The sequence below is a fragment of the Halichoerus grypus genome, chromosome 1 (genome assembly GCF_964656455.1).
Source record: "Halichoerus grypus chromosome 1, mHalGry1.hap1.1, whole genome shotgun sequence".
In the NCBI taxonomy this organism is placed as follows: Eukaryota; Metazoa; Chordata; class Mammalia; order Carnivora; family Phocidae; genus Halichoerus; species Halichoerus grypus.
The window spans coordinates 70,445,237-70,460,134 of record NC_135712.1 but is presented as its reverse complement, the minus strand read 5'-3'; the positions used below and the strand labels follow the sequence as shown (position 1 = coordinate 70,460,134).

The window sequence follows — 14,898 nt, the reverse complement described above, 5'->3', positions numbered from 1 at the left end:
AATAAAACTTGTGAAGTTGAAACGCAAAGAGCCTACTATCTGCCGAGCTCGCTGAAGCTTATCTCGGAAACCAGGAACAGATATCGCATCTATGAGACTGGCCTTGGAGCTTGAAGAGGAAGGCACCAGAGGTTGTAAAGGATGCTGCCGGCAGGCAGCTACCGGGCAGCCAACCAACCGGGAGAGCAGATAGCGCTCCCGGACCGGCCTGGAAGTGCGCCTGCGCCGATCTCCGCGGGGGGGGGGGGGGGGCGGGGCGGGAGGGGCGGAGCTTGGGGGCGGTCAATGAGCCTGCGCAAACTGCGCGGCGAAGTGGGGGAGGGCGGTCCGTGTGTGTCTGTGTTGTTGTTCGGCGGCAGCGGCGGCGGCGGTAAGATGGCTGCCCACGGGGGCTCCGCGGCGTCCTCGGCGCTGAAGGGGTTAATTCAGCAGTTCACCGCCATCACCGGTAAGAGACGCGGTTACCGGAAGGTGGAGAGTGGGGTCTGGAGCGGACGGCCGTTCCGCCCCGGGCTTCCCCTTACCTTCATGCATTTCTCCCTCGGGCTTTCCCCACAGCTCCCGTCCTCCCTTCTGAGGAAGAGGCGACGACGGCGTCGGGTCTCCGGGTTCAGGCGGGAGACAGCCCCCCCGCGCACCCCATACCTCGTTCTCGGTCTTCTCGCAGTGTGGAGGGCGACACCCCCACTCACCCCCAATGCCCCCATTGTCATCCAAGACCCGGGGAATGGGCCGATCTCATCCGCCCCCGCCGGCCCGGGGACCTGGGGGCGGGAGAGGTGGGGGGCCGCACCCGGGCCACCGCCCTCCTCCTCCTTCATTACCTTCTCTTCTCTGTGCAGCCGTGGGGTGCAGTGCATCTCTCACCTCCTTTTTCCATTCTTCCTCGGCCAGGTCATTCTCCCCCAGTCCCTGGCCTGCCCTTCCCCTTTCTGGGCCCCTCAGAGCCATCGCCGTGGCCCTGGCGTGCTCGGGCCCTCCCGCCTTAACGACGAGGCTGGTGGGTTCGGCAGTGCCTTTACCGATCCTGGGGGATAGGCCGCTAGAAAGGGGGGTGCTGAGAAGTACCTTCAAGACAGAGGTTTTAAGAGAAGAATGAGGGGGAACCCCCCAACCTTAATAGGGAAGGCCTGGAGGAATCCTGGGTGGCGTTTCCCACCTCCCCATAATAAAATAATAAAGACTGGGACGATGGCGCCGGAGCCTCCTGCTGATAAAATAGGGATGGCGGCAGAAACTTCTTTGAGAGAAAGTCAGTTTTTGGGTGTCAGCATCCCCCAAATCCTCGGTTATTTTCCTTTGGACCCCTGCGAAGGGCACACGCAGATCCTCTTGCCGCCTGGAGGAAAGGCCCTAAGCCATTCTATGAATTCTCTATGCCTTGTTTCTCTCTGATGGTGCTGAACTTTTTTTGCATGAGTTATTAGAGGGCGGAGCAAATGATGAAGTTCTCTGTGGAGTGATTTGAGAGAAGAGTACTCCATGTGCCTGAGTGTAATTTTGCCGTTCTAGTTTGTCATTTTGGATGGAGGTTAGAATGTTAGTTCCCTTTCTGAGCAGATCTGTACTTTATCTGGTTATTTGTAAGGTGCAGAGAATGTTTCTACTGTTAATGTACCTAGAGTTTGACGTATAAGATCTGGTTAAGTAAAATTTTATATTGTTCTAACCAGACAGGTTGTATGCACGTTGCTGTTTTATAATTTAAAGCTAGTTTTTTCTTTTGCTCTGCAATGACAACTAGACGTTTGATGCATTATCTAGCTGGTGGGCATGAAACATCACGTCAAAATTGGTAAAGTAAAATTTGAAGTAAAATTGGGATGAGGAATGGAATGATCAACTTTTCTTAATATTTTAAAACTTTTGTGATTGGACTATTAAAGATCTAATGCATTTCCCAGTGTTTAAGCAGATTGCTGTTATTGGGAAAATTAGAAAATTAATGTGTATATAAGTTAATATTGCAGCATTATTTTTCTATAGAAAAATCTTTGTAGTGAATCAGATATAGAAGTGGTTATTATTAATTTTTAGATTTTTCTAGAGTTGGTTTAAGATGCCACCTATTTAATTTCAGTTTTTTATGTTAATTACCACCACTTCAGGAACTCAGACTGTTTTTATGTTAAGGACCACCCCTTCAGGAACTCAGAACCTCACATTATTTCTTCTAATTCAGCGTTTTTGTTAAATATGGACAAAACCCAAAGTGTGGTGAGATAAAATGGCTCACTTACTTGGTTTAATTCTATGCTAGCTTAAATGGCTTGTTTCCTGGCCACAGGCCTTTCTATTCCTGAATCAGGTCGGAGACCCTTAGTAGACAATGGTATCTGGAAGTCTGCAAAAGGGAAAATACCTTAGATTGTTCTTAATGTATTATGAATTTCTATTAATAATTTTGGGGATTCTGGGGCTCTTGGCAGGCTCAGTCAGAAGAGCATGCGACTCTTGATTTCAGGGTCGTGAGTTCGAGCCCCACATTGAGATTACTTGAATAAATTAAAAAAACTTTAAAAAATAATAACTTTGGGGATTTTTTTTTTTACAAGACAGTGATTAACTGTTAGAAACACATGATTAACCCCTTTAGTCTTTTTCACATATATTAAAAAAGAAAGTTTGGGGTTCTTTCCACATATATTTTAAAATTGTAGTTTTTATGATAAAAAGGTATTTGATACTTATTCATTGCTGGATGAATTAAATTGACCTTAAGAGCTTATGCTGTGATTTCAAAAAGATTTTACTTTCTGGAAGCTCAACATTCTGGTGAAAGCAATGCATTTTCAAAAATGTGAGCCTTACCTTTTCTGTGGCTTTAAAAATAGAACAGAAAACAAAGAATTTTAAGTCTTATTTCTCACTAAGGAGAACAAATCTCTCTATATGATGTATGAGTATGAAGTAATGACTCGATTTTTTTCTTATTTTTATTTGAATATAGTTCAACACGATATTATATTAGCTTCAGGTGTATTGACTGATTTTTATTTATTTTTATTTATTTAAAGATTTTAATTTATTTGAGAGAGAGCACACACACACAAATGCGAGCAGGGAAGAGGGTCAGAAGGAGAGGGAAAATCAGAGTCCCCAAGGCGGGGCTCCATCCCAGGACCCTGAGATCATGACCAGAGCCAAAAGGCAGACACTTACCAGACTGAGCCACCCAGGTGCCCCTATTTTTATTTATTTATTTTTAAGTAGGCTCCATGCCTCATGTGGGGCTTGAACTTGCGACTCTGAGCTTAAGAGTCGTGTGTTCTCCAGACTGAGCCAGCCAGGCACCCTGACTCCTGATTTAAAAAAAAAAATACTTAAAAAATCACACACACACACAAATCATAACATGAAATGATTTTGAAAAAAGTAAAAACTAATCTCTCACAACAGCAATTTTTTTTTTTTAAGATTTTATTTATTTGACAGAGAGCACAAGCAGGGGGAGCGGCAGGCAGAGGGAGAGGGCGAAGCAGACTCCCCGCCAAGCAGGGAGCCTGATGTGGGGCTCGATCCTGGGACCCTGGGATCATGACCTGAGCGGAAGGCAGATGCTTAACGACTGAGCCACCCAGGTGCCCCTAGAATAGCTTTTCAATTAATATTACATCATAAATATTTTTTCTGTGATCAAACTCTGATAAGCCAAGGGAACTGACAGTCTTTGAAATACTCACATTGAGAAACTGTATACCTTTACCGTTGATGTTAGAGTCATTTGAAGTTGCATAGAAAACCAGTCCTGTTACTTTATAGTCCACTACATTTTACAGTATTATCAGTTTGATCTCCCTTGATATTCATCGTACTTGGGTTTGAATGACTGTTAACTGCTTTCAAAAGTCGTATCAGTTCTTAAAACATGAGGAAGGAATGTGCTGCTGGATCTGAATGTAATTCCAAAAGGACAATTAAAAAATTTATTTAAGTAATCTCTACACCCAGTGTGGGGCTTGAACTCACGACCCCAAGATCAAGAGTTGCATGCTTCTCCAACTGAGCCAGCCAGGTACCCCCCCAAAAGAACAATTTTTAATGTTTTGAACCATGGCAGTATTCCATTAACACCAGCTTGGGCTGACATCCAGCCACACATAGACAAAATGCACAGATGTAATCAGAATAATTTCATGAGATGAGGGATATATAGATGCTCTATAGAATTGGTAAAAATAAACAGGCAGTAGAAGGTAAGGACAAAATGTGAGGGAATAGAAAGTGGAGGCTGAGAAGAAAACAAGAGTTAGTATAGAATTCCATAAAACTTCATGCATAGTAGGCACTCATGTACTTAATGAAATTATAGAAGAGACCTTAGTTTAACTTTGTCTAAAACTGTTAAATGAATGCATATTTGTTACAGAAATTAGAAACTGTGGTATGTGGAGTTTTTGGCTTTTTGGCCAATTTCGATTCATATTCTTTTCTACAATACATTTCTCTTGGGTTAGTATTAAACTGTGTTTAAGTTCTCTGTCAGGAAAGATGGTTGTAAGTGTTCTAGATATCAAGAGGAAACTCTTGGAATTGTAAGAACTATTTCAGGAGGTGATGATGTTTGAGCAGAATTTAGAGAGGTAATAAATTTTGAGTTGTGAATGGAATCTTACTAATAAATTCAGTATTGATGGACTACTATGTGCCTGGCATGGTTCAGATCCTGGAAATACTACTATGAGCAAGACAAGGTGTCTGTGCTCAAAAAGCATAAAGGTTAATGGGAATACAGACACATACATAGGTATTATAATACAATGGGAGAATGGTAGGTAGCTATTATGGGAGCACAAAAGATGGAGGTAAAGAAAGGTTTCCCAGAAGAAATAATTTCTTAGCTAAAACTTAATTTAAAAAAAAAGAAAAAAAAAACTTGCAGGAGAGATGTTTCCTACAGGAGGAACATGTACAAAGGTCTGGAGGAGAGAGGGACAGATAAACACACATACAGACACAAGAAAGAAGAGACAGTAGATTTAGGGAGTTGATGATAATTCCAAATGAATAGGGCATAGTTAGTGGGAGATGCAGTAAATTGAACTGAAGAGATAGTGGGGGGGTGCCAGATTAGGAAGGGCTTTGTAACCCATGTTAAATCTTGGCTGTATTCTAGTGTAGTGGGGAGTCAATGAAAAATTTAATTGGGGGAGTGACATAACCAGATTTAGATTTTTTAGAAAGAGTTACTTGGCTATAGTGGAGAAGAGGTAGGCATCGAGATAAGTAGAAAACTGTTGCTTTAATCCAAGAAAGACACTGGTGTCCTTATTGAAATAAGTTTGTGGAAGATAAGGGAAGAAAGATATGGGAAGAAGTCAGAGGAGTCAGAATGAAGCTTAGGATTCTGTTTTGGACATCTAGGTATATAATGGTGCTATTTGTGAAGGATATGGGATAGTGGAAGAGGTTTGGGGAGAAGATGATTAGTTCAGTTTCAGATAAGTTGCTGCCTCTGAGACTTCCAAGTGGACTGTTCAATATACAAATGACTATTTGGGTCTAGAAAGAGGAGTGTCATCTGAGGAGTTGTAGCGATGGCGGTTGAAGTGTAAGTGTGAATAGCATCTTGCAGGGGAGAGTGTACTGTGAGAATACAGTAGGCTCCAAGACACAGAGCTGAAGGAACACTAACATCTGACACAGTGCAAAGAAGAAAGTACAGAGAAACCAAAGATTTAGGAGGAAAACCAGGAGAATGTAATGGTACTTCCAACATCAGGAGTATGGTAGTAACTCAGATATTATGTAGGCACTTGAGGAAACCAGGAATCATTGAATATTCATAGATTTTTTTAAGAGGGTGGGGGGGGCAGTGGGAGAGGGTGAGAGAGAATCTTAAGCAGGCTCCATGGCATGCACAGAGCCGGATGTTGGGCTGGATCTCACAACCCTGAGATCATGACCTGAGCTGAAATCAAGAGTTGGCCCAACGCTCAACTGACTGAGTGACCCAGTGCCCCCTGGGCTGGAAGATATCTTAAAAACCATCTTGACTCATTTCTGAGTTAATCAAATGAGAAGTAAAGTGACTTAGGTTTATATGACTAGGTCAGTGCTCTTCAAACTTTTTTGGAGGAAAGGACCCCCCCCTTTTTTTTTTTTAATTTTCAGTCTTCATGGACCAGTACTTTTATAAAATAAAATAAAAATTAATTGCTTGAAAAATGAGATAAAAATAACAAAATATAAGCCCAAATTCTTTTTAAAATTAAGGTATAATTTGCAGTAAAATCTGCCCTTTTTAAATGTGTAGTTATGAGTTTTAATAACTGTGTACAATTCTGTAACCACAGTGAAGTTGCAAAACAGTTCTATCATCCTCACAAAATTCCTCCTGCCCCTTTGTAGTCAGTCCCTCCCCCCACCTATAGCCTAATCTTTTTGTCTATTGTTTTTCTTTTCCAGAATGTCATATAAATGGAATCACAGTATGTAGCCTTTTGAGTCTGGCTTCTTTCAATTAGCATACTGCATTTGAGATTCATTCATATCGTTGTTCCTTTTTATTGGTGAATAGTATACCATTGAATGGATATACTACAATTTGTTTATCCATTCATTATGTGAATGGATAATTGTGCTGTTTCCAGTTTGGGAGATTATAAATAAAGCTGGTAAAAACATTAGCATACAAGTGTGTGAATGTAAGTTTTCATTTCCCTTGGATAAATACCTAGAGTGGGATAATTGGATTATATGATAGGTATATAACTTTAAGAAATTGCCAAACTGTTTTCCAAGGTCATGATTACCATTCCCATCAGCAATGTATGAGAGTTCACTTGCCCATTTGGTATTTTTTTTTATTATTATTCTATTTTTATTTTTATTTTATTTTTTGTTCATTTGGTATTTTTAATATTTTGTAGTCATTTTAATAGGTGTGTAATGGTATAGTATTGTGGTTTTAATTTGCATTTCCCTAGTGACTAATGATATTGGGCATTTTTCATATGATAATTTGCCATCCATAAATCTTTTAAGCCTGAACTTTTAATTATTAGATTCCACAGACATAAAATTACTCTATCAAATTGTTAGAAAAGTTTCTAAATGCTTACACTAGAATTTCTCTTTTATTTATTTACTTATTTATTTTTAGAATTTCTCTTTTAATCTTGTCATGGACTAGAGATAGCTGGTCTGAGGACCACACTTTGGGTAGCATGGTCTTAGGTAATGGCAGAATAGGGACTAGAATTCTGGTGTCTTTACTCCTAGGCCTATGCATTTTTTTTTTTTTTTTAAGATTTTATTTATTTATTTATTTGAGAGAGAGAGAATGAGAGAGAGAGAGCATGAGAGTGGGGAGGGTCAGAGGGAGAAGCAGACTCCCTGCCAAGCAGGGAGCCCGATGCGGGACTCGATCCAGGGACTCCAGGATCATGACCTGAGCTGAAGGCAGTCGCTTAACCAACTGAGCCACCCAGGCGCCCTAGGCCTATGCATTTTTCACCATATTACTACTACCCTCACTATAGTTTCCTTTGTTGATCCAACAAAAATTAGCTTTGTTTATCTGTCCGCTAATTCAGTCATTTCGTTTCTCTTATACTTAATAAATTTAGTTTTCTGGGTATAAATTTTTGGTGTTTTTTTTTGTTTGTTTGTTTTTGTTTTTTAATGTTTTCAATTCCTGAATGCTTAAAAACTTCAGGTTGGGAGACTGATGAGGTTAGCTTTCACCTTACTTCTTGCAACTGTCACTCACTCCTGTTTCCTAGGTGGACAGTCTAGCTTACTTTGTTATCATTTCTGGGGGATAGGTAGAATTAAAAAGCAATCTCTTTGTGTCTTTATCATTTCTGTTCTCTGGCGAGATCGGGCGCGTTCAGGGTGGTATGGCCGTAGACTCATTTCTGTTCTCTATCCTTCTGGGATAATAAGGGCTCTATAGAGGGATTCTTTCCTTTCCTTTCCTTTCCTTTCCTTCTCTCTCTCTCTCTGACTGCTCTACTTTGGTTCCTTGAAAGTAGCGGAGAGACTAATTTTTTCCGTTCTCTATCCTGGGATAATAAGGGCTTTACAGAGGGATTCTTCTCTTTTTCTTTTCTTCTCTCTCTCTGTCTCTCTCTCTGACTGCTCTACTTTGGTTCCTTGAAAGTAGTGGAGGAGACACTAATTTTTTTTGGCACTTGAAAGTGATATAGAGGATAGGCATAAGGGACTACTATAGTTTGGAAAATCTCTTGATTCTTTCTTCAGCTGTGGTGGAGATAACTGCATTACAGGTTTTGGGTTATTTCCTATATCAAGTCATTAATGGAGAGAGTGTGAACTAAGAGGCAGCAGCAAAGAAATGGCCACTGGTGAATTGTATACCACAGGCTGGGTTGAATAATACACTTTGGTGCCATTAGCAGGCTTAAAACAGATGGAAGGAAGAGAAGGAGAAAATGAAAAGGGTTCATGTAGTGAGAAATAGTAAAGTGGAGCTCCTGCCATAGATTATAGATTGAATTTTTGTGTGCCCCTCCCAAATTTCATATGTTGAGATCCTAAACCCTCTATGTGGTGGTATGAGGAGGTGGGGGCCTTTGGGAGGTGATTAGGTCATGAGGATGGAGCTCTCATGAGTAGGACTAGTATCCTTAAAAAAGAGACCCCAGGGAACTCTTGCCCCTTCTGTGAGGACACAGTAAGAAGACAGCTGTCTTTGTTCTTTTTTTTTTTCAATATACTTAAAAAAATTTTTTTTTATTTTTTTAAGTAATCTTTACACCTAGTGTAGGGCTCAAACTGACAACCCCAAAATCAAGAGTCACATGCTCTACTGACCGAGCCAGCAAGGTGCCCCCAAGACAGCTGTCTTTGAACCAGGAAGCAGGCCTGTACCACATACTAAATCTTCTGGACCCTTGATCTTGGACTTCCCAGCCTCCAGAGCTGTGAGAAATAAATGTTTGTTGTTTAAGCCACCCAGTCAAAGGTATTTTTGTTAGAGCAGCCTGAACACACTAAGATGCAGGGTTAGATTAAGCCATCCTGTTGCTGCATGTAATATTGAGACCTCAAAAATAAGCCTATTTAGGGCGCTTGGGTGGCTCAGTTGGTTAAGCGACTGCCTTCGGCTCAGGTCATGGTCCCGGAGTCCTGGGATCGAGTCCCGCGTCAGGCTCCCGGCTCGGCGGGGAGCCTGCTTCTCCCTCTGACCCTCTCCTCTCATGCTATTTCTCTCTCTCTCTCTCTCTCTCAAATAAGTAAATAAAATCTTTGGGAAAAAAAATAAGCCTATTTAAACAAGTGTACAGATAGTTTAAATCTGCAGACTTGTGTTATTAGTCCCGCCCCTTTAAAAAAGATAGGTGTTTTATTCTGAATATAATAAGGTAGAAGTTCAAATTTTTTACAGCTGACCCATCAAAAATAGTTATTACCTCTGAATGTATAGGTAGAACTTGCAACTTGATTAAACTTGTTGATCACTATTCCTTTCCCCTATATCATTTAGCTCTCCATACTTTTTCTCTGCCTTTTCAGTTAACCTTCACTTCTTCATATTCCTATTTAGTTCAGTGGGAGTGTTATTGTCATTTTGGCTGGGACAGTTTTTTGTTGTGTAGGACTGTTCTATCCGCTTCAGAAGATGTAGCACTTGTATTTATTTCCTGTGGCTGCTGTAACAAATTACCACAAACTGCATGGCTTTACACACATTTATTCTCTCACAGTTCTGGAGGTCATAAGTCTGAAATGAAGGTGTGAGCAGTCTTTGTGGGAGGGGAGGCATTTTTCAACGTCCTATAGCATTCCTGTCTTCTCTCCACTAAATGTCAGTAGTGCTTTCCTAGCCCCCAGTCATGAAACACCAAAAATGGTCTCTCACATTACTAAATGCTCTACTACTTCCCGACATTAAGAACCACTGGAACCTTTAATTATCTCTCTGTTGTCTTCTGTTTCTAAAATGATGCACTGGGGCGCCTGGGTGGCCCAGTCGTTAAGCGTCTGCCTTTGGCTCAGGTCATGATCCCAGGGTCTTGGGATCAAGGCCCGCATTGGGCTCCCGCTCTGCGGGAGGCCTGCCTCTCCCTCTCGCACTCCCCCTGCTTGTGTTCCCTCTCTCGCTGTGTCTCTCTCTCTCAAATAAATGAATAAAATCTTAAAATAAATAAATAAATAAAATGATGCACTGATACAAGCGATACTTTAAGAATGATTATACAAGCAAGATGACTCAGATAATTTGGCTTTATTTAAGAAAATGAATGGTGTACTTTGTTTCTTGGGCCCCTCTCAAATACTACCTTCTTCAGTCTTGCCAGGATTTAGCATGTGCTTCCTTTTAAAAAAATATTCATAGGTAGAGGTCCCTCTTTCTTCTTGAATGTTTCTTACAGGTCACTGACAAACACCAGTGATGCAAGTTATCCTGCACATTGTCAACAGAGATATGATAGGGCTGTCTCTGGGATATGCTGCCTACAGTTTAGATTCTAGCGTTAAATAGTTAAGTAAGGATTATAAATAGGATGGCAGTTCTGGGCCTCGAGTGTTGACACTATCTGCCCCCAAAATATCACAGTTATTATTTCCTTTATTATAGCTTTATTTTTGTGTCTTAAAGTCATTCCCTGTAGAATCCCTTTTAATAAATTATATTTTAATCTATAGTTCAATAAACCTGTGGACCTAGGAAATTTTGGAATACTTACCTATACTTTTATTAAGTTTTCTACTGCCACTACAACACTCCTGATGCTTCTCAGTGATACTGGAATGCTGCTTACTTACAGGTTTCTTTAAAGCAGATATCTTTTGGTATTGTTTTATTCTTTAGAGCATTCATTTTTTTTTTCTAGAGTGATTATTTCTTGTTATATTCCTGCTTTAAAAAAACAAAAACAAAATGAGTGTTTAACATGAGTGAAGCACATGTTCATAGCATCAGATGAGTGAGCGAAAGAAAACTGAGATGTCTTACTCTGCTTGCCTATTTGCCAATAAGGAGCTGTGCCAAGTTCTTTAATATGAATTTTCTTAATCTACACAAGCACTTCATGAAGTTGGTAATATCCCCATTTTATAACTAAGAAACTGAGAGCTATAGAGAAATTAGTAACTAGATCAAAGTCACACAACTTGACTAGGAGTCAGACTCAGGTTTATTTGAGTGGTATTCATGCTCTTAATATCTATACTGAGAACTGAAGGGAACATGAAGAATGTTTTTTCTTCCTTACAGTGTTTAGGACTGGCCAGAGGAAAAATTTGATACCTTCATTCCAACCGTTTGGTGTCTCTATGCTCAGGTACCCAGTATCTTTTTCATGCCCTAAGGTACCTCCCACCCTAGTGCAGCACCTTCTGGTAGGCCTTCCTTAGCTCTCCTCCAAAAGGCACCTGCGTGCTAAAGCTACTTATATCTTTTTTCCTAACCCAACTCCCTTAATCTCTTATTTTCGCTCTCAATTTACAGGGTTTTAGGGAGTAGCTCAACATCTAATGAAGAAGTTAATAAATGATGGGGCACCTGGGTGGCTCAGTTGGTTTGGCGTCCCGACTCTGATTTCAGGTCAGGTCGTGATTCAGGGTTGTGAGATCAAGCCCTGCCTCCAGCTCTGCACTCAGTGCGGAGTCTCCCCTTCTCCCTTTGCCCCCCACCTCTAAAAAAATAAATAAATAAAATAAAAAGCATGTTTGTTAACCTAAATTAATCTCTTCAGTGGTTGCATTTTAGGCAGCATAATAAAGTGGAAAAAAAATTTAGGCAGTTAGACCTTTTAGGATAGGCAGACCATATTGTTGACAGGCGAGCTTGCCTGAGGATTGACTTTACAAGTTCCTGATTTTCATACCATCTTTTATTTTACTTCAGAGCCCATAAATTCTCTGAAGGGTTTCCAGTCAGTTGTATTGGAGTTCTGATAGTTGGAGGGTGGTAGAGAGGTTGACAACAACTATTTGTATGCAGTGGTCATTTTTAAGTTGAATTTCCTTGTGAACACATTTCAGAGGAGTGAAAGCAGCCAGCATTGGTTGCTATTATGGCAGAGGGAGTTTCACTCCCCCACCAACATATTCTTTGTGCTTTTTATGGTGCTTTAGTGCAGTGTGAGCACCTAGAAAGACAAGAGCCAAAAATGATATGAACTCAGTGATTTAATTCTCTGAAAAGGAAAAGATTAGTGGATGCCTTGTGAAGCTGGTATTTTAGGGTTCATTATGAGGCAAATATAACAACAGTTCATGCATCTCTCTGCTAGAACAAGCAGCCAGAGCGGTCTGCCTATAGGAACCTTTTAACTTTCAGAATTGCTGTGTAGATAAGTAAATTAAAATGGAGTACAATAGTCTAAAAATGAATTTTTAGACTAGCATTTAAGAAGTATAATGTAAAAGTATTAGGAAGGCACTAAAACAAAGCCTCAGGTTTTATGACAAATAATATGGAAACACATAAGTCTCAAAATTGTTCATCAAATTTGTGCTGGTTTTGCCCCAAGATTACGTAAGATTGGCTATTGGGATATTTGAACTCCTTCCCCTCAAAAAGTTGCATTTTGAAAAAAAATTTTTTTTAAGATTTATTTATTTATTTTAGAGAGAGAGTATGTGTGGGGGAGGGGGAGAGGGAGAGAGAATCTCAAGCAGGCTTGAGTGTGGAGCCCAATGCAACCCGGGTCTCAGTCTCGCGACCCTGAAATCATGATCTGAGCTGAAATCAAGAGTCAGATGCCCAACTGACTGAGCCACTCAGGCACCCTGAAATTTCATTTTTTAAAAGTGTGTTTACTGGGGCGCCTGGGTGGCTCAGTCGTTAAGCATCTGCCTTTGGCTCGGGTCGTGATCCCAGGGTCCTGGGATCGAGCTCCGCATTGGGCTCCCTGCTCAGCGGGAAGCCTGCTTCTTCCTCTCTCACTCCCCCTGCTTGCGTTCCCTCTCTCGCTGTGTCTCTCTCTGTCAAATAAATAAAAAATCTTTAAAAAAATAAAAAATAAAAGTGTGTTTACTAATGGTGAGAATGTAAATTTGTACATACTAGAACTTGAGAACTTTTAGTTCAGCTTGATTGAGACCTTAGGGAGAGAGAACTGGTATGAGAAGAGTGAGACCTGGGCAAGTTCAGTGAGTTTTTAAAGTTTGCAAGAAGGAAAAGCTAGCACAGACAAGGATAGAGATTGAGACTTCATGGAAAAGTATACATCTATTCCTCTATCTATCTACTTCAGGGTGAGGAGGGGAGGAGGAAGGTCTAAAACTTAACAGGGAAGTGGGTATTTAGTGAATGAGGGGACTGATTTGATATAACTATATTATGCAAAGGCATGGCATTCTAAAGTAACACCAAGGGATCTGCCTAGATTATGTAGACCTGTGTGGCTGGAGGGAATGGTATAGGGATGAGATGAGAGCAGAGGGGTATCATTTGGAAGCAGTAAATAAGGGCCAAATCTTATTGGCAGCTTAAGAAAGATGAAAACTTCCAGTCAGCAATGCAGATTGATACAGAGAAGACAATCAAATTTACATTATTTAGCAGTGTAGAAGGTCTATCAAAGGGAACATGACCAAGAGCAGAGAGATGCAGTAGTTCATGTAAGAGGTAAAGGCTTGAACGAAGACTACAGTGATGAATGCAGAGCGAAAAGGATGGGTCGGAGTGGTTTCATCTATATGGAAACTGTAGGAATTGTTGTTTGACTGATGGGATATTTGCAGTTGAAGGAGAGAGAAGGGTTGGAAGTTTCTTAAATTTGAGTAATATGTGAAGCCTTTTTAAAGGAAAAAGCCTCCCTGGGCCTATGTAACTAAAATGACCATATATATACCCAGATACACAGCCAACCCCAAATGAAAGGTAATTCTGTGTCCAATTCCCAAAAAAGATTTCTCACCAACATAAATATGCAAATTTCTAGGGACTTAAGTTAAATGATCAGATGCTTTTTTGTAATTTTTTTAAATTGATTTAACATTAAATCCTAATATTATGTATTCATGGTTTTTCCACTTGTGTTTCATGAAATAATTTTTTTCAAATCTTTTTCTTTACGTAAACTCTGCCCAGAACATGGGGCTCGAACTCACGACCCTGAGATGAAGAGTCACATGCTCTACCTGCTGAGTAGGCCAAGCACCCCTCAGGAAATAATTTTGTTCAGTTTTTTTCACTGGCATCTTAGATATGTCTTTGTCAGCTATCAGACAAAGCAGTAGCTACTTCGTCATCTGACAGGTTTTTTTTTTTTTTTTTGAGTATGTGATTTTCACTTTACATTGTTTGAGATAGAGCGCTTTTTTAAAATTTGTATGTGATGACAGGGCGCCTGGGTGGCTCAATCAGTTGAGCGGCTGCCTTCGGCTCAGGTCATGATCCCAGGGTCCTGGGATCGAGCCCCGCATCGGGCTCCTTGCTTAGCAGGGAGCCTGCTTCTCCCTCTCCCTCTGCCTGCCTGCCGCTCCCCCTGCTTGTGCTCTCTCTCACTCTCTCTCTGTGTCAAATAAATAAATAAAAAGTCTTTAAAAAAAAAAAAAGTCTCTTATGGTTTAAAAAAAAAAAATTGTATGTGATGCTCTCACTGGAAATTTGATCTTAAGAACATGGATAGATCTTAAGTACCCACTTGTTGTTTGTGATTTCCACAGTGTAACCATATTACTTTATAAATGAAAGTTAAAGAATAAACATATGCACACGGTATAAAATTCAAAGGATATGGAAGTATTGTTTTGGCTGAAGCCCGACCTTTCTTTCCCTGGTATATCAACTGGTGAACTGAAGTACTGTGAGATAGCTCTAAGTCAGTTTATTAGACATTGATCATGTGCAAGCAAACACAGTGCTAGGTGCTGGGGATACCAAGACAAAAGCCTGTGTTTAAGAAGCTTCTGCTCTTTCCTTGGAGCCAGAAAGTAAACCAACATTTACTACTTAGTAGTATATTGATGTAT

The 14,898-nt window shown here is 40.5% G+C and overlaps 1 protein-coding gene across 2 annotated transcripts in view; it reads left to right on the top strand.

The window, feature by feature from the left end:
* Positions 1-316: 316 nt before the first annotated feature.
* Positions 317-14,898, top strand: part of UBXN7 (UBX domain protein 7) — a 60,771-nt gene continuing 46,189 nt past the window's right edge. Inside the window, exons 1-2 of one of the 2 annotated variants that reach the window (XM_036071803.2) lie at positions 331-448; positions 11,189-11,255. Coding sequence is in view for 1 of the 2 variants with exons in the window: in XM_036071784.2 (XP_035927677.1) it covers positions 376-448 (73 nt within the window). In the remaining variant the exon portion in view is untranslated. Of the gene's footprint in view, positions 449-11,188; positions 11,256-14,898 lie in introns of both variants that reach the window. The other variant, XM_036071784.2, reaches the window with a different exon arrangement.